The sequence below is a fragment of the Pipra filicauda genome, unplaced genomic scaffold, assembly GCF_003945595.2.
Source record: "Pipra filicauda isolate LSUMZ 115617 unplaced genomic scaffold, ASM394559v2 scaffold182_size1470994_pilon, whole genome shotgun sequence".
NCBI classification, from domain to species: Eukaryota; Metazoa; Chordata; class Aves; order Passeriformes; family Pipridae; genus Pipra; species Pipra filicauda.
In genome coordinates, this window is record NW_024104290.1 from 434,353 (window position 1) to 453,738 (window position 19,386).

Below are 19,386 nucleotides of genomic sequence, written 5' to 3' on the forward strand. Positions count from 1 at the left end.
CACAACAGCCCCAGCTGGGCCCTGGCTAGGAGGTAAAATGAATTAGGATTTCTAAATATCAGTCTTGAAGTAGCTAAATATTTCTAAACATCAGTCTAGAAAAATGATGTGTCCCTTCTCAATTATTGTGTCTCACGTTTCTTCCCCAGAATCACGACGTGCTTTGATCATATTCTAAGTTCTTCTGTCTACGTGCAAGCTCAGTAAAAAAAGGCAACCAGGAGAATGCTTTGCTGTTATTTAACACAGGGACACCACACTTCTTGTGTGTGAAGGCTGCAGGTTGCTGATCCCAGCGCTCAGATTGTCAGACACCCTCAGGCTTTGAAGTAAAAGTGTAAATCTTTGGAAAGGGTTTTGGAGCGAGAAGGAGATGCTGTTGCCTGATGAACTTTGCTTTGCTATTTATGGGCCTCCTGTCCTGTATGAAGCAGAACGAGCTCAGCCGAGGCAGCAGGGAGCTTGGGAAGCCCTAAAGCCGCAGAGGGGATGGTAAATGGACACTTAAAATTGCTCAAATTCGCTTAAAATTGCTTAAATTCGCTTAAAATTGCTTAAATTTGCCTTTCCCGGCTGCAGTTGCGGGCGGTGCCGGCAGAGGGCGCACGGGCCCCTGTGCTCAGCCATTCCCTCCCCAATTCCCGGCTTTTAAACCCGAAAAATTCCTTAAATTCCGCGAGAGCGGAGTGTGTGTCTGCCTTGGTGTCCCTGCACAAGCCTGTCACCTCCCCTGGTCCACAAGGAGGACGTGGACCTGGGCACCAAGTTGATCAGAGGGATGGAACATCTGTCAGATGGGGAAAGTCTGGGAGAACTGGGATTGTTCAGCCTGGAAAAGAGAAGCTTTGGGGTGACCTAATTGTGCCCTTCCAGTACCTGCAGGGAGCCTGCAAGAAAGAGGGGGAGAGACTATTTACAAGGGCCTGGAGTGACAGGACACAAGGAATGGCTTCAGAGTGCCAGAGGGCAGGGTTAGATGGGATACTGGGGAGGAATTCTTCGCTGCACCATCCCTGGAAGTGTCCATGGCCAGGTTGGACGGGGCTTGGAGCAACCTGGGCTAGTGGGAGGTGTCCCTGCCCACGGCAGGGGGTGGGAGTGGATGAGCTTTAAGGTCCCTCCCAACCCAAACCATTCTGGGATTCTGAGACTCTGTAGAAAAATGTGGGGTTTTTGTTTGGGGTTTGTTTTTTTTTCCTTCTTCAAGGCCAAAGGTAAAACAGAACCTGAACTTCAGGTGAGGGTTTTGCAGTGCTGAAATCACCTTTGAAAGGTGGGATGGGGCTGCAGGTGAGCTGGGCACACACTGGCACATGGGAGCTGTGTGATTTCCTAGTCCTTTAAACACCCTTTAAAGGCAGGCTTTGCTCCTGTCTCCAGGACCAGGCAAGTCAAAGGGGCTGGGAATGTGTTCTGGGTTCATCTATTGAGAAGTTTGTATTCTGGGAATGTGTTCTGGGTCCATCCATTGAGAAGTTTGTATTCTGGGAATGTGTTCTGGGTTCATCCATTGAGAATTCTGGAGGATTTCTTGTTTTCTTACTCAGCAAGAGGAGAAAATCCCCTTTCAGCAGAAGGAAAAGATGGTGCTACATCTTATCTTTTCCCCCTCCTTAGTTTAACCCAAAGATGTTAAACTGTGATTCACAGGCCACAAGTGATGAACCAAGCACCTGTATAAAGCTCTCAGGGGCCAAATGAAAACAGCTTAAGTGGTATTTGGACACTGGTAATTTAGGCATTGGTTGTAAACCACTCCTTGTCTGAGCATTCACCTCCTGGGATCAGGGAATGGCACGTTCTGTTCTACGTGGGGCTGGACACATGGAAAACTGAATTTCTGTGCTTTTTTTTCCTTCCAATTTTCCTTTCTTGTTAATCAAAGATGAGCAGGGAATGCTGGGGAGCAATGGGCTTCACTCCCAGCTTTTAGGATGGCATTTTGAGCGAGGAACAGCATTATAAATGCCGTGCTGACCTGATGTCCCTGCAGACCTGGCACAGCCACCACAGCTGCAGGTTGTTTCAGGGCAAGTTTCTGATTTTACAAAAGGATTTGGGCTTCCCTTGGCCTTTTGAAGCTGATACCCTGCTGAGGTGAGTTTTGTGTAGCCACAAAGAGACAACATGGCTTAAATATATAATTTCATATATCTTTTTCAATATATCCTTTATTTCTTCACATCATTTGAAGAACAGCTGTCTCTGAGGAGGAAAACAAGCCACAAGCAAGTCACAGCTTCCAGAACTATCTCACTCTTCTGAATATTTTATTTTACTGCTTCCTAGTGCTACTAATATGAACCATTCCTGAATCCATAGTGGTGTAAAAACAGTAAGGAAAATTAATCTTTCTCTCAGCAACGTCCTGGGGCTTTGCAAAGGTACCAGTCATGGACTGGAAGTTGGTGCAGAAACACAGAGTAACTTTCTTCTTTAAACATGGTTATGTTGCCAACATTTCATTTGCAATCATAAATGATTTATGGGGGGGTTGTAAATTCTAGTCTTCCTTTCAAACAGCTGCTGTCTTGATGCCTTGATGTGGCTGCACAAGTGATGGCCAGCTGATAGAGCAGGACTGGTGTTGACTGGCAGGACAACTCTCCTTGGAAGGTGGCTGAGGTGCCACAGCCAGATGTGGTGACCTCCACTGGAAGGTGATTAAGACATGTTTAAAAATCACTGCTTTTGCATTCCCAGAAAAGTAGGTGGGTTCTGAAGAGCTGCTCCCAGAGCAGCCACAGGGGAAGGAAACTAGTGAAGCATTTAAGAAGAAGGCTGTGTCCCCCCTCTTCTTACTTTATTTTTTTCTTTCATTTCCATTCAATATCAACATATACCAGTATCAATGGAATTCTGTTGGCTTATTTAAAAGATGAGGAGGGAGGAAGAGAACTCTCTACTCAACTCCTAACACCCACTGAGATATTTCAGGCAATCTCTATCTTATTTTTCCATTTGTATTTCCTTCTGAAATTCTATCCCTTAGAAATCCTGTCCTCTGCCATCACCGGTGTGATGGTCACATTTTTGCCCTTGAGTAAAATTCAGAGAAGGGCTTCTGGGGTCAGAGAAAACACCTTGAAATAGTTGAAGGTGTTACACAACTGGGATGTTTGAGATGTGAAGTTGCAAACAGCATTTTACCTGTGGAATTCGAAGGTCACGTGGGTTTGGCTGCACAGCTTGGAGCTGTGTGAGACCTTCCCTGCACTTGGCCTTGCGCAGAAAATACTTGGGGTCAAGAAAAACTTGTTTCATGTTTGTCGAAGCCACGCGAAGGGGCTTGGCAGTGTCTCCATTCCCACCACCAGTGCCTCTGCCTTGGTCCCAGAGCACCCTTTGGAGGTGGATCCCAGTGCCTCACTCAGAGCCCCCAGCCTGGGGTGGGGCAGGAGTGATTTGAGAGGGAAAACACGGTGGTGGATGAAGTAATGAAGTGCCAGGGCTGATGCTGGGCCTTGGCACGAGGAGCACGGGGAACTCATGGTGCCAATTCCCCCCTGTGTCTGACAGACCAAGCATTTTGGTTGTGCACTGTGGTGGGAGCTGCTTCTGCCATGGCACAGAAATCAGGGTGAAACAACCCCCCTGGCACTCGGAGGAAGAGGAGGCTGTACGTGCTGCAGGTCTGCACACACGGACTCGGAGGGACTCACATTGGCATTCCCTTGGAATGACATTCCCTTTGCATGCCACTTCCCCTCCAGTGCCTTGCAAGACGGCAGAGGCACCACAGCCAGATGTTCACTGGCTTTTTAAAGAGAGGAAGGAGCCTCTGCTCCCTCGTCAGAGCCTCCCACCTCTGCCATCCCTTCCCTGCGCCAGCGCCGAGCGTGTCCCCGGCCGTGGGCAGTGTCACCTCCCACCTCCAGTCCTGGGGCAGTTCATGCTGCAGGAAAACCCAACCTCACCTTTCACCCACCTTCCCCTTGGGAAAATGCCCCTGACTTTGATTTACAGTGGGTATTGTTCAAGTGCTGCTGAGAACCAGTCCAACCACCCGCTTAATTTATGGGAATAAAGTCAGTTAAGTAAGAGATGTAGAAAGTTACGGGCTTGGGGCTTGGCTGGCAGGGAATCCACTGGTTTTCAGTCTGTCTCGCTTGGGAAACGGCTCAGGATAGTGTGGATAACGTCTTGTAAAGCTCTTTCTATCCACAAAGAATGCAAAGTTTTGTTAGACTTGAGTGCACTCAACTGCAAGACGTCCTTAGGTGTTTTGTAGCTCTGTGTTGGTGGGGAATTATTGTACTGAACAGCTCTGAAACGTTATTTTAAGCAGAAAATGTTGGCTGAGTTTAGATTTTTCCCTTCAGCTCTTTTATTTTTTTTTTTTTATAAGTGATGTCTGAGGTACCTCTTCTTACTGTGCTCAGCTTGGGGAAGGTGGCAGGGCTGGGCCTTTTTATTATCATGGTTGTAAAGCACCTTTATTTAGTGAGCAGTGACACCTGTGTGTTAGGGTTGGGGTTCTTTCCATCAGTACCTCTGGCAGTGATCAGCAAAGGAGGTCAGGAGCCTCATTTGCACTTGACAGATGGAGAAACTGAGTCACAGAGAGTGTAAAACCAACAGCAGGAGGGTCCCAGTGAAAGGACGAGGACTGAGTTTTCCACTTCCCTGATTTCTGTGTGTCCCTTACCTGTCTAATCTGCTTGAGGGCTGCAGAACATCAGATCCCCCAGCACAAAATTGCCTGGGAGGGGATGCAGCTCATCTAATTTAGCTCTGGGGCTGCACCAGTCACTCAAATTGTCTCTGCAGCCAAGAGGGAGAAAGCAGCACCTCCAGACAGCAGTTCCTCATCCGTGTTAGACGTATATGAGATGATAATTACCCTGCTCTCTGCCTGGATAAAGCAGTTCAGATGAAATACATGCTTTTAGGGCAGGTGACTCCTGTCCTTAGGAACAAATGCATGTATAGATGTGTCCAGATGACATGGTTTAAATATTAAATTAAAGGAAGCACTTCCCAAGCTTTGATTTGGCTTTTGTGTACAGATGATCTGAGCCAGATGTGAGCACAGTCCTTGGGCTTTTGTAACAGACTTTCCTAGGAACTGAGCTTCAGAGGGTCACCCTGATCTGCTGCAGAAATATTTGCTGTTAATGCTGATTTTTTTTTTTTCTAAAAGAGGATCTCACAAATCCCATCAAGTTTTGCTTCACGAGTCAAGTATTTTGAATGCATCTGGGCTGAGGTGACTTGTGGCAAAGCTAAGGATGAATGAAAGGCTTCCTGTGTCACCAAATCCGTGCTCAGTATGCAAAGTTTTGTGATGAGTAAGTGTGTGGTGGCTCAGGGCTGCTGGGAGGTACCTGCAGGTCAGCACAGTGTCAGTGTGAGCAGCAAAAATAAAACTCAGAATGGTTTGGGTTGGAAGGGACCTTTAAAATCACCTCATTTCACCTCCTCCCCTGGGCAGGGACACCTCCCACTACACCGGGTTGCTCCAAGTCCTATCCAACCCGGCCTTGAGCACTTCCAGGGATGTGCTCCATGCCCTTGGAAGGGGAAGAGAGGAATTTAAAGAGAGCAAAGTCGCATGAGAGGCTCTGAGCTCAATAAGGTGAAGGACTGTGAGGTGCAACACACGCTCCTGCACTTGGTAACCCTGGAGAAAGAGGGAAAAAGCAAGGGATAACTGGGATGTCCTGTCAAATGAGCTTTATTCCCTTCTCCTTGCTGCTGGGCAGCCTGTCCCTTGTGCAGCACCGGCACTGGGGTGTCGTGCAAAGTGTCTGAACCAGAACTTCTTGCTCTGGAAGTCAGTTTTTGTGAAATGTTGTGTGAGACTTATTGCAGGCACTTCCCAGGACGGCGTGAGGGAGCTGGGGGTGTCACAGCACAACTGCACCCCCCAGGAGGAGGCAGGAGGCAGCTGGATGCAGGGATGGGGCTCCAGGTGATCCAGCCCCAGAGCTGGGAGCAGCCCAGTGCCAGCAGCCCGGGGTTAATCAGCTCTGCTGCCTCACGGCAGTAATTGGTGTTTGCACAGCACTTTGCAAATCTGAGAGCAGTTGCTTAAATGCAAATGATGGATGGGTTGGCTCCCAGCCTGCCTCTGGAGCCTGCCCTCTCTGCTAATTAGGCACTTTGGCTCTGGAGATGAATGTAAAACACGGGATTGGATCAAACCTCTGGTTATTTTGGTTGGGGCTCCCTCCTCTTCAAAGGTGTGAAACCACCTGAGCTTGGAACACTGGTAGTAGAGCGACGTGCAGGTGAAGTTTCTAAGTAAAAAATCAGCATTTTGGGGGTGCTGCTTCCATGAGGGGCCCTAAAAGCTGTGGAAACAGCCGTGCTTCTGTTTTCCTCCACGTGAGCTGCTGGGTGAGGAGGTTTATTTTATGTTTTGCAGGGCTTGGTGGCACAACACTGCCTTTATCTGAGCAGTTTTCATCCTCCTTGGTGCCCAGGTCAATTTAAATTTGGGAATGTGCACAGTTGAGTTACTGGCCCCGGGGTTTTGTTGGACACTGACCGTGAGCTTTTTAGCAATAGCAAACTGCATCTTTATCTCCCCTGTGTGATTGTTTTAAATTTCACTGCAGTTTGGGCAGCCACAGACGACTAGAAAAGCTCCAAAATGTGTATTATTCTCCTCTCCTATGAAAACTGTAATCACAGCAAATTAAAACACATGAGTTAGTATTTCCTTCCTTGGAAGTGGAGTCAGATATTTTGATATTTCTTGTGAATAATACCTTATTTTTAGCTCTTTCAGACCCTGAAAATTTACACTACTTGGCATTAAATCCCTAACACGTAGGAGTTTAAGCTACTGCATCTTTTGGAAGGAGATTACTCTTTAACATAATATATTTCAAGATTAATAATTTCAGAAGCTTCTGGGCATCCATTCAAGAGGGCAGCTCCTTGGAATAATGTCTGGTTTTATCAGGTTATTGCACAAAATCAGCATTGCATTGAAATGTTGCTGTCTTGCAGTATCACCCTAAAGTATGTTATTCAGCTACTGAAGTGATGCTACAAAATGAGCATAATTTTATCACAAAGTGAGTGTGTGTGAAACCAAACATCAGAAAGGAAGAATGGAATGCTATGCCAGCTGGAAACAAAGACTGAAATACAGTAGTAAAACAGTTTTGCAAAGGCCACCTAAGTTCAGAAAAGGAAAACAGCTTCATAAAGAAAATCAGTCTCAGTAAATCACCAGTCCTGGGGGAATTGTCTCGTACTCTGAAAAGTAGTTCTGTGTATTCCTTCTCATCAGGATGATTAATGGGCTGGTTCTGCCAAAGGGAGCATGTTTAAGCACAATGTAAGCACTAAAAATGAAAGCTTGGTGTTTTTGCAGCTGCCTGTCGTGAAATTGGGTTCTCTAAGGAAGAGGCAAAAATTAGGATGTTTCCAAAGGGAGTTGGACCAGTGAAATACAGCAGTTTAATTCTGAACCATAACAGAAATATATTATCCCCAGACAAGCTCCTGGCTAATGCTCCTTCCCCCCACATCATCTCAGCTACCTTTCTAACCTGACTGAGGATTACATTTAGGAGCCAGAAGCTTTTCAGTGCTCCAGGCTCCTGCAGGACATGCCTTCCTGTTAGCCAGGAAGAACAAGCTGTAAACCAGCACTTGATAACTATTAAATTAACGAATCCCAACTTCTGTTGCAGCAGGTGGCACACAGAGGTCTACCAGGTACAAGGTTCTGCATCAACAAATGATTTGCATCTGCTTGTCTTCCTCCTGGAGGTGAGTCAGAGGCCAAATAGTTTCAGTCCAGTGTTTATTTTAAGTTGCTGTTCGTTGTTGATTCCTCCTGAGAGGGACTGAATATCGTGGCTGATATCACTGATATCTCAGGTGATAATCTGTGGGATGGAGATCAAAAATCCCAAGCCTGGGCTGCAGCAAATGGATCATGGCAAAGCATTGCCCAGCTCCTGGGGGCAGATGGCTCCCCTTCCCCTGTTCCCATCCCTTTTGGGGTATTTTTGGTGCTGTACTCCTGACACGGCCCCTCTTTTCCTATTTCTGCACTTTTAAACAATTTTTGGCTGCAGGTTTTGCTCTGGGACTCACCTGTGACTGCTGTGACCACACCAAGGCTGGTGGGAGCACACAGGTCCACTTTCAGTCATGGCAAGCATGAATATGCATTTCCTCATGTGCATTTTCCCTGGATTTTCCCCTTAGCAAAACCCTGGCTGTAGCACTGGGCAGGAGAGGGAGCTTTCACTTCTGGGTGTCACACCACTGGTTGAGATTAACTCCTTTGGGTTTGGGAGTGTGTGGGGTGTCGTTGCATTGCAGAGCATGTTTAGGGAGATAATCCACTTATCAGGCCAGGAACACGTTCTCCCTCTATCAGACAACAAATTAGTCCTTTCCTTGCTGAGGGAGATAATGAGGGATATCCCAACCTGGAGGAACAGGGGAAGGCATGGCACGAGGTTGACAAGATCAGAGACAAAAGGAGAAGGGGGAAATGAAAAGCAGATTTGTTGAAGAATGGGCTGCAAAATATGAGTGATTTACTGCAGCAGCTCATTCATCAAGGGAATTTGGCCTTGCCTCACTCTAATCTAAATTGAATCTAATTTAGATTCCAAGCAAGGGATGGGGATCCTTTCCTGAACCAAAACAAGCCTTGCCACCTCCTACCTTCTCATTACTCATTCCTTAATTTGTTTGGGTTCGTTATGTAGGACATTCAGGAAGAATAGCTTAAAGCTGTGTGTGCCTGGGCTAAATCTGGTGTTATAATCTCTGCTTTGCTGCACACAGGGTTGATTTTTGATTCAGTTTTGATGCAGGGCCCCCAGGAACTCGGGTGTGAACATCTTTTCTCCTTTCCTGAGTGCTGAATTGCTTGCACTTGATCTGGGGGAGTTCAACACTGCCTTGGGCTCAAACAGTTTCTGGTTTGTCATTAAAAATCGTGCCAGCATATGTCAGTCAGAACCATGCTGGAAGAAGGGGCTGGAAGATGGTTTCTCTCCATTTTTGGGGTGTGCTGCTTGCTGCCCTACTTTCTGCCCTTGCATTGTGAGTTGATAAACAGCCAGAGTTGGCCTGTGCATGCCTGGGAATGGCAGAATTCCTTCCCTGAGGCTTGTCAGGACTCCCAGCTCGGGCACTGAGGTTCAGACTGTGCTCAGTGAACTGCCCTTATTCAGGACCCTGCTGCTGATTCCCCCTTAAAATGTGTGCCAGGTTTTTCCTGAGCCTGTTCCTGAGGAGTGAGAGGTGACATTTGGGCATTGATTCCAGCAGAGGCTTCTGTGGCACGGGCCATGTCAGGGCACTGCCTTGGAGCTTGTCCCAGACCGTTGTGCTGCCTCCTAATTTTTGAATTCCACGTCTGATCCTTTGACATGTGTCTCACCTTCCTCCCTCCTGCAGCTTTTTGCTTCCCCAGGGATACTCTGCTGCCTGCAGGAATCTCCTGTGGGCATGTGCTCCAGGATCTCAGTGCCATAAATCTTGTCACACCTACATGAGTTGTTCCCATGCAACTAATTTGTCTCCTGCTGGTTCTGAACAATGTTCTGAACAAAACCTTGGGTTGGGCAGGTTGTTACACCCCAAGGATAAAAGGGGTTTGCTGCGAATTCAAGGCTTGAAAAAAAAAAAAACTTGCTTGAGGGGAAAACTTTGGGGAATGGGGAAAAAATTCAGCAGGGATGGTGAGAGAGGCTGGGCAGAATTTTTGGTGAAAGGGAATCAAATGGTGGTGTTAGGAGGTTGCCAGGATGCCTGTGGGGAATTTTCTGGAAGAAAAAGCAAATTATTAAGTTCCCTGCAGAATTTAAGGTATGGAAAAGGGTTAAATATTCCCAGTGGACCCCAGACCATGTAGGTTATGTGTCTGAACTGACTGACAGTGAGTTCCCTGCCATCTCTACCCTGCTGCTCATCAGGTCCCTGTGCCCTGGTTCAGTGTTGTTGCCACTTTGCCCTGGCTGCCTCCCCATGGAAAGCATTCCAAGCCACGTGAGGCAGGTGGGTGACAAAATGCAACCAGCTGGGAATGGTGGCTGTGGGAATGCTGCTTCCAAGAACTGCACCAAAGCACAGGAGCCTCTGTCACACGTGAGCTGCACTCCAGACTGCTCCAGGCAAGGGCTGGGGAGCTTTGGTCTGGTTGCAGTAGGAAATTCCAGTCGAAACCAAGACTGGGTTGACCTGATTAGAGCAGGACACGGGCGACAAAACAGCTCCTGCCCCGAGATTCCTTTCTTGTTGCCGAGGTGAGTGTTGGGGTCTGCTGTTCCCTGCATCCAGACACTTTTCCTGACCAGGAACTGTGCTGTCTTCTCCCACATCCTGCTTTAGTCACGTCTCTCTTCTGCTTTTTTTCCCCCTCTGAAGTTTCCTCCCTGCTGCTGCTGGGCATTTGGATGCACTTTGGCACATCCATAGATGGTGACATCGTCATTCTATTCCATTTGGAGCTGAAAGGAACTTGCAGTTGGGTGCTCAGGGTGATTTTTCAGGAGTGTAGAGACACCCCATGGAATACCAGTTGGTAGAATCCAAGCTGAATTAGGTTTTACAAAATCTGAATAATTACACTGGGAGGGGATCAACATAAATTAATTTTTTTTTTTAAGAAAGTGTTTTAAAATTAGCTTTAAAACAGCTGGAAATAAGAAATTAGTAACTGACAATCAGCTGATGAGCTTTCCTGCCTGCTATGATTAAGGGCAAGTACTTTCCATTGCTAAGCTGAGCTCTGCTGGGCTGGACTGAGCCAGCCAAGGCTGGAGTCTGGGGGCTGCTGGTGAGCTCTGTTGTTTTCTGTGATGGTGTTTCCATGTGGTCAGGAGATGCTGCCACTGTGGGAGCAGATCCCTTTGGTGACAATGCCAACATTGGGATCAAAACCACAACAAGTCCGGGAGGCAGCTCCTTCCCACAGCAGAGCTTTGTCTGTGTTGTATGGACATCCTGAGCCAGCATTTTGGCTTTGGGACTAAAATAAGACACAGGAGGCTCTGTGGAAGTGTTCCTGGCTGCATTATATCTTCCTTATCCATCCAAGCCTGTGTTTGGAATTGTGCCGTGGATTCCCAGGCTTGGGTTTGGTTGTTGCTCCATCTCCCACTTGTGCTGAGTGTGAAGTGTGGGTTTTTTCACTGGAAAACAGTAAATTAGCAGAACACGGGGTCAGTTTACGGAGAATTGCAGCTATTTGCATATTTGATAATTTGCAGATCATTAAATGTAAATTATTTCATGCCCCAGGGAGAAAAAATGTACGGGAGGAGGATGAAAAAGCACAAAATGTTTAATTCTGAGGTATCACTAAGAGCAAAGCTGATTTTTGTACTGGGTCCCAGTCAGTCAAGGGCTCTCTGAAGTTAAAAAGACAAAGGTTTTCAGTAGTTTAAAGCACTGAAGTGCTTCCTGCTGCGTGTTGGCACCCGGACGTTCCAGGAGCGCGACACGAGGTGGGGAAGAGCCCGTAAAGCTCTGCCTAGAAAGGGAAATGAGGTGAGGAGGTTTTGCTGAGCAAGGTGCAGGAAGGGCAGGAGGAGGAGGTTGCCAAAGCAGCCCCTGTGTGGTCACGGGCCAGCAATGAAGGAATGGGGGTCACTGGAGGGGCGGAGGCGCCGTCAGGGCGTGGCTGGAACAGGAAACGGGAGGTGCAGGGCCCTCACCCCAAACCCGGGTTAATGGGTGCCCTTGAGCACATCACCTCACCCTGAGCTGCCTCTGCTGCCACTCTGCCTCCTGGCAGGGAGGGCTGGACACCTCAGGGGTTCGGGTGATAAAGGACTTTATTAGTCTGTGGATGGGTGGGAGCCCAGAACCCCCAGACAGCAGCATTGACCCTCCTTGCCTGTGCTGTCTGTGCTTCAAATTCAACATCTACAGACCCCACAGGAGCTGGGAAAAGAAAATCATCCTTAATGCTCTCAGTACTTAATACTCTTTATTACAGCTTAGGAGCTCTCTGGAATTTAGAGGAAGCACATTTCCTTCTAAATTGGAATAAGCCTCCAGCTTTTGTTGAGGATGTGTGAAGTTTTATTTCTGCCTTCAGGATGTGCATTAATGTGCTTTGTTGCTTCAGTTCTCAGAGAAAACAACCGGTGTTGATATTTATTTGGGTGTTGTTGCTCTGAGATGCTGGGAAAGGGTGAGAAAAAGCCTATTTATAGAACAAACTTCTCCTTTCTTAGACAAATCATTCTTTGTCTGATTTGAATCAAGATGGGAGGGAGGAGGAGGAGGAGGAAGGACTTTTCAAAGGATGGGGAGTTGCCCTCTGTGGTGAGAAATCCAACCCCCACAGAGCACCTTGGCTGCCCAGGAGCAGGGAGAACTGCCCAGGGACAAAGTCAAATGCAGGAGGTGGGAATCTGATCCTTGCCAGGCAAGTGGAACACATTTAAGTGCAGCTGACAGGGAACGTCTGTCAGGGCTCTGCTCTGTAGTGCACAGCTTGGGTTTTAAAGGGATGACATTTCTGGCATAAAGCTTAGTGTATTTTATAGAAAAAGCTAATTTTATCTGTCCTCAAAAAGGTTTTGTTCAAAAAGTGGACACTCCATCATGGTTTGCTCACCGTGCTTGAGGTCCTGGGTGAGCTCTGCTTCCCTCGTCCTCCCTGCTGAGCCTGTCCTGAAACAGCCACAGACAGGCTTGATAATATAAAGTAATTTTGGGTTTTAGAATGAAAACTGTACTTCCAGAAAGGTTTGTAATCAAGGAATGTTTACATGGCATGACAGAAGTATGTACTGCCTGCTGTGAGCACCCTGAGTGCAGGAATGATCAGTTTAATAACTCAGGTGCTGGTGGGGCTGGTGGCCATGTGTAGTGCCTTTGGAATGGGAATGAGCTGTTTAGTGGGTCACAGAAGTAGCCTTTCACCTCCTTCTTACTGGGCATTTGGGGCCACGGGGATGCTTCCAACATAACCACTTTTATATAGAGGGTTGTACATGTGTGTCTCTTTAAATGGAATATATGTGCCTTGTGTTCTCTCTCTGATATGATCAGCGTGTCTCCCTGTCAAAAATCAGTTGTTATCACTGAGTAACTGTACCTGGACAAGCATCTTTTGATGCTGAATCTATAGAAGTACAAAAGGAGAAGAGATTATAGTCCAAGTGGTTTCCATTTTGATGTTTCAAATGTATGCATTAGAATAGCAACAAGGAAAATGTTATGAAAGTAGCAGATAAAACTTCATACAGGACAGCAAGCTTCTCTTCAGCATAAGTAAGAACAAATACTCTCCTTTTTATTTTTTTTTCATTTAATAGGAAGTTGTGCTCACAGTAACATCCTTCTGGGAGCGTTGTGCCAACATTCTGCCCTTCTGCTTTTGTGAGAGTGATGGGGACTGTAGATCCACAGTGTCCCTTGTTCTGGTGCTGGACAATCCCACCTCCAGCTCTAGAAGGAAACTCTGTGTTTCCCAAGTAAGTACCACCCAAAAAATCCGGGTTTGATGGCATTTAGTTTTGAGGGTGGGCAGGTAATAATGGCACCATTAGGGCCAAGAATGCTCTTGAACTTGATTCATCCTCCACACATCACTGGCAGTTGGCACTAATTTTAAGTCCTTGACAAAACAGAGGCTGGAGCTGATGACCTGGTTCCACTGACCTTGAAACAACAACCTCTGTGACCTCCAGGCAGTGACATCACCCTGCTACTGCTCTGCCTGCTGCCTCTGGAGCAGAAGGGCTGCTGGCGGAATTCAGTTATTCCCTGTGCCTTCCAGAAAAAAGGGATTCCCATGGAAGCAGCAGGAGGTGAAGCAGGAGGAGCAAGGAGGGAACACAAAAGCAAGCACGTGGAGCAGAGCAGGGCTGATGCTTTATGCCAAGGCTCAGTCTGGAGAGGAATTTCTGCATCCCTCTTGCTTTTGTTGTGCCACAGAAATCTAATCCTGAAGGTTGTACAGAGATGACACATCACTTAAGTCCTTTATGGCCAAATGCTTTTAGAGTTTGTCACACACCAACAGAAGAGCTGTTCTGGTGCAGGGATTTCAGGAAATTCAGATCTTTTGGGGTGGAAGGGAAGGATTTGCCCTTACACACCAAGTGTTGAGTATTGCAGCTGCTTAGTTGCCATGTGACACTTTAATGAAGGTTTGTGATATTTTACTGTGGGTTTGCACCCCCGTTTTTCTTAAGAGCTGATGTATTTCTGTAGCATTTCCCAGAAAGTGGGGAAAAGGTGTGATGCAGATAACACCATCTGCTTGCAGGTAAATTAAAGAGGGCTTTCCTGGAGAAATGTCTTTGTTCTGGGGCAGCTGCAGAACTCGCAGTCACTGAGCCGAGGGGCAGAAAGGCTCCACTGAGCTCTTAGTGCAGCTTAATGAAGAGTTTTGGGGGCTCTCGGAGGTGAATAATTAACCTCGGTGGCATCAGACGACGAGCGGATGCCGCCAGAAGGATGCGGAGGACACGGGAACAGCGCCACGGGCTCCGTGCTCCCGGGTCTGTGTTTGGCCGAGCGGGATTCGGGAGCGAGGAGCGGAGCCCGGCTCGCCCCGGGCGCTGCGGAGGCACAGCGCGACCTGCCGGGAATGCGGGAATGCTGCCGCTCTTCTCCGGGATTGCACAGCCCCGGGAATGCCTTCCCCCTGCACGTGTGCACATACATGTTCTCTCTCTCCTTCCCCCAAGCCCCCCTCCAGGGATTTCTCCATATAATCTCTCCCTCCCTCTCCATTCCTCTGGATGGAAAGCTACAATCACTCTAAATTTATTTGTGGGGTTTTTTTCTGTTTGTTTCTTTGTTTAAAATTAATAAAACAACTACCAAGAGTAAGCAAACTGCAGCAGAATCCCCAGGCAGGAAAAGGTGCCTGCTTAGGGGCTGAAGTGCCAGCAAGGAATTCCCTTTGAAAAGTGGTGGTTTGGGGGGGAAGAAAGAGGCATTTTATGGGTTCAAATCTCTGTGTGACTTCTGCTGTTTTACACAGCACCTTTAAATTTGAGCAGGGAGATGTTCCTTGCTGTCAGAAGACAAAAGACCTCAGGCACAGGGTGTGACTTGGGGATGGTCCTGGGCAGGGCCAAGAGTTGGACTCCCTGATCCCTGTGGGTCCCTTCCAGCTCAGCATATTCTGTGACCTTTCAATTCTGTCATATTTAAGCTGGAAAACTGTTTCTCCTTTCTCTTGTGTGATGTCTAATGTATCACATGCATCTTTGTCATTTTAGATGAAAGATGATGACAATGTGCTACTAGGAGGACAAAGTTGGAAACCCACAGATGGCAGATGTAGGATTACAAAGGCTCAAAACCCCCAAAAATTCTGTTTCACGACAGGAGACTTGATTCTGCAAGAGAAATATCTCCATTACAAAGTCTCTTGGTCTTCTAAGGGGTTTGGAAATGGTGTATGTCCATGTTCACTGACAGCTGGGAGGAGATCCAACCTTATTCCTGTCTCAGGAAAGCAGCAGCCAAGGTAAGGCAGCAACATTTGCTGAACAAGCTTTTCTCTCAAAAAATGCAATCACTGCACGAGCTAAAATAATTGATGCATTTGTGTTGTTTTACTAGCGGTGAGAATTCAGAAATTAAATGAGCAAATGTGAATGAATATGTGTGGCAATCTGACACGCTAATGGGTTTTCATCCACTGCTAAAGTGAATGAGCTGAGGAGAGTCTTAAAAGCATATCTGTGAAAGTGCCACCTCATTAGGCTGGGATTGGTAAAACAGTCCTGCAGTTCCAGCACACAAGGCCTTGCCTACGTGCAGATGCACTGCTGGATTTTATTGGCAAGGAGTCCCAGAAAACAATACCCCAAAGCCCCTGGACTGACAGCAGGGCTTAGAATTTCCAGGATGTATGTGTACAATAACACACCTCCAGACATGGCCTGCATTAAAAAAAAAAAAGTGTTTATTTAATTTATGGCCACATGTCAGCAACGTGCAGGAATGCAGCTCCCTGTGTTTCTTGGATGTGGAGCAGGGAATTTTCAGCCCAGCCTTGTTTGCTGCTCCAAGGGATCCCAGTCCCCAGACCCTGCCAGGCCTCTGTGCATGCGCAGGCTCTGCCTGATGGGAGGCTGCTCCACGTTTAAGGAAGCATTTCCCTGGCAGGGAGCAGGGCTGTGGAAGGCAGGAAAGGCTCACAGACAGCTTGGGCAGTGTCCTTGCTGGGGCACTTCTTGTTCGCAGAGGGGAGGACTCTCTAAAATCCAGACCTTATTCTTCGTCCGGGCAGGAAAACAGTTCTCAGAGCCGAGGATAAATTGGGACAGCCTGGGTTTTCTCTGGGACATAAGGATGGCAAAGGGACTGGGCCTTGTGGGCCCTCAGGGAAAGCAGAAAGGGAGAGTAGTAAATCAAGACCATGCACCATCTGTAAGTAGTGGAGAGAGATCCTGCAGTGTGTGTGTGACAGAAAACAGGGCTGTTGCTCGGGATGGAGCAGGTTTTTCAGGAATCATGGGGATGATTCTCCTCCACTTTGTTCCATGGCATGGGGAGATTGATCTGGCAAAAAAAAGATGCAGTGCTAATGCAGGCAGGTGTTTGTGCAGGGAGAACACGTAAGACAGCAGAGTCACTCCAGGTGCAGCTTAAGGCATTAATGGGGAACTATCATTTGGAATATTGGGGATGGGGTGGGTGAGGAGGGGGGCTGGGTCCTCCTGAAGACTGCAGAGCTGTTCCCAGCATTGGGAACTGTGCATCAGCTGGAAGTGGAGGTGCACAGGTGTGGGAAGGGCACAGCTGGAGCTGTCTGTAGTTTCGGATATTCAGAGGATCCAGGTGCTGGCAGGTACACGGGAAATGCATTTTAAAACCTGGGTGTGGAAAGAGAGAACTGAATGAGCCTTTATAACCCCCCAGGCGCCCTGTGAAGGCAATCAGAGAAGCCTCCCCATGCTACAGATTTCTGCTGCACGGATTTGGGAGTGCGTGGGAAGGGTGCCTACATCCATTACATTCAACATCTCTAAATTGGCATCCATTATCCTGGATGGCTTCTCTGCAGAGCACTGCTCGTTTCAGACTGGCTGGAGGCAGCTCTGTGGGAGCAGCAGTGCGAAGTGTGAAGGGGGTCTCTGGGTTTTCCGGCTCTCTCCTCCTGTTTTTGGTGGCCGGGAGGGCTGGGCTGGCCGTCTGGGAGCCGGTGCTGGGTGTGTGCTGGCTCCTGGCAGCGAGGAGGGGCTGTGCAGGGGCCGGGCCGTGCTGCTGCTCAGTGGAGAGGACGTTGGCACCGAGGCTGATGTGATCGGGATGGCAGAGGGAGCCGCCGGGGCGGCTGTGCCAGGGAGCCCAGACACGCAGGGCTGCGTTCCCACTCCCAAATCCCAGCCCCGGGGACCGTGGCAGTGAGGGATTAGTGGGGGCAGGGTGCTGAAATTATTTTTATCTCCTCTCCTTGTTGTGCCTGTGCACAAGTGCCAGCCTTTTCAGCCTTTTCTCCTTTTTTTTCCTCCTGCGAAGCATTAACTGGGTGGGTTGCCATGGCAACCCCCGCATGATAAGTTGGGCTGCCTCTCGCGGAGATTTCTCTTTCTACAGTCAAGATCTCCCTCTCTCTCTCTCTCGACATTCCATCCCCTTCCCCATTTCCCCTGGGGTGCCAGGATGGCTGAGGGCTCCGTGGTGTCCTCCACCCGGAGGCACCGGGGCTGTGTCGGGGCAGGAAGGAGCAGCCGTGCATCCCGTGGGATGTGCTTGGAACAATCCCCGCTCTCCATCCCTTGTGCAGCTCCCAATTCAAACGGGCTCCCAGTGCAACATCCCTTTTACTTGCAAGTTTTCCTGAAGAGGGCCGGGAGGTGTTTTTTGCTTGTTCTAAACAGGCAGACATTGGAGTAGTTCCCAGCTAAGCCCAGATTACAGCAAGAATGAAACTGTGTTATTCTTTCGTTCTAAATGCAAACAGTGTCTCTGAATGAGTGGGGAGAAGTTTTCTGTGAAAACAAAAGCCAGCACAGGTTGTGGCAGGTTAATAAACCACAGGTATTTATTTCAAATCACCTTTGATCTTGTCTGTGGTACATGAAAGATGCTCTAGATAAGGAATCCCAGGTGAAGAATAAACTTCTCCAGAGCTGGAGAAGAGGGTGTGATCTCCCTGACCTGTAACTCCTCAGGTTAAAATCCACCCAAATCCAAGGCCAGTTTCACCAGAGGGTTTTTTTTCACCTCAGGGCCCAGTTTCCCTTCTTTAAATAGCAGCTACTACACCGGTCTAGCATGAACTGCTTGAGATTGGTATCTGAGTAATTCTCATTGCTTTTTTAAGATATTTGTAATTTAAATTGCTTGGCAGGTGAGTTCTGGAGTGTCTGGGGTTAGAGGAGAAAAGGTTTCTGTTTCTACCTGAGCACTGCAAAGCTGAGGCAGGAGCAGAAAGGGCTGAGGGGTCAGTCAGTGGCTCTGACCAAGTCAGTGCTGTAAAGCTGCTGCTTCCTCTTAATCCTCTTGGACCCTCTCTCTGCTCCCTGGCAGGATTCTCTGTGATAGATGTAATTAGAGCAGCAGGAGCACAAACAGTGCAGCTCTGCTGATCCCTGCCCTGGGTTTGCTGGCAGGGCTTCCTGGGAATAGATGTGACTTCCACGGTACTTTGTGAAACAGGTGGTTGTCAAACTGGACAGGCAGGGACATTGTCCAGTGGTTCCTGTGCCTGTAAAACCCCACCATCAGCACTCATCCACCACACATGGGCTGGATTGTTCCAGAAGGGCTGGGAGCAAATCCTGTGGCTTAACCTGCCCTTCCCTTTGTGGAGCTGTGAATATAGGGAGGGTGCAGTGGGAGAAAAGAAAATACTTTAGTGGCTACATTAAACTAGATCCTTCCATCAGCTCTGGCTGTTGTGGCTGCTGTTTCATCTTCCCATGGAGAAAAGTCAGATTTTAAGGTTTGGACATCCATGATGGATGGTTTCTAAGGGGAATTGGAAGTCTGTTGCTGGTATCTGCAAATTGCAAGTTGTTTGTCTTCCCAGTCATACCTGGCTCCTGGAGACACATTAAATAGGTGTTTTCTTTGAGAATTTTGCTGGTAGGAGGAGAAATAAAGAAAGAAAAAGGAAGGAAAGAAAGGAAGGAAAGAAGGAAGGAAAGAAGGAAGGAAAGAAGGAAGGAAAGAAGGAAGGAAAGAAGGAAGGAAAGAAGGAAGGAAAGAAGGAAGGAAAGAAGGAAGGAAAGAAGGAAGAGAAGGAAGGAAGAGAAGGAAAGAAGGAAAGAAGGAAGGAAGAGAAGGAAAGAAGGAAGGAAGAGAAGGAAAGAAGGAAGGAAGAGAAGGAAAGAAGGAAGGAAGGAAAGAAGGAAGGAAGGCTGGGAGCAGAGGGACAGTGAGACCTGCCAGCCAGCATGTAGGGGCTGCCGTGGCTGTGGTCGGTCCCTGCTGGACTATTTTGGGCTGCCAAGGTTTCAGGGCTCACAG

At 48.0% G+C, this 19,386-nt stretch overlaps 1 protein-coding gene across 1 annotated transcript; it reads left to right on the forward strand.

Annotated features, from left to right (window-relative positions):
• The first annotated feature begins 156 nt into the window (after positions 1-156).
• On the forward strand, positions 157-17,319 carry LOC120323006. The gene is made up of 5 exons (XM_039380001.1): positions 157-492; positions 7,653-7,731; positions 13,260-13,418; positions 15,180-15,430; positions 17,142-17,319. Exons 1-5 carry the CDS (start codon positions 374-376, stop codon positions 17,317-17,319), a joined length of 786 nt encoding a protein of 261 aa, XP_039235935.1. The 5' UTR covers positions 157-373.
• The last annotated feature ends 2,067 nt before the right edge of the window (positions 17,320-19,386 follow it).

Coding starts and splice junctions, on each gene's coding strand:
- LOC120323006 (XM_039380001.1), top strand. CDS start 374: ATGCTGTTGCCTGATGAACTTTGCTTTGCTATTTATGGGCCTCCTGTC. Junction 7,732..13,259: donor TGCTTGTCTTCCTCCTGGAG/GTGAGTCAGAGG, acceptor TTCATTTAATAG/GAAGTTGTGCTCACAGTAAC. Junction 13,419..15,179: donor GGAAACTCTGTGTTTCCCAA/GTAAGTACCACC, acceptor TTGTCATTTTAG/ATGAAAGATGATGACAATGT.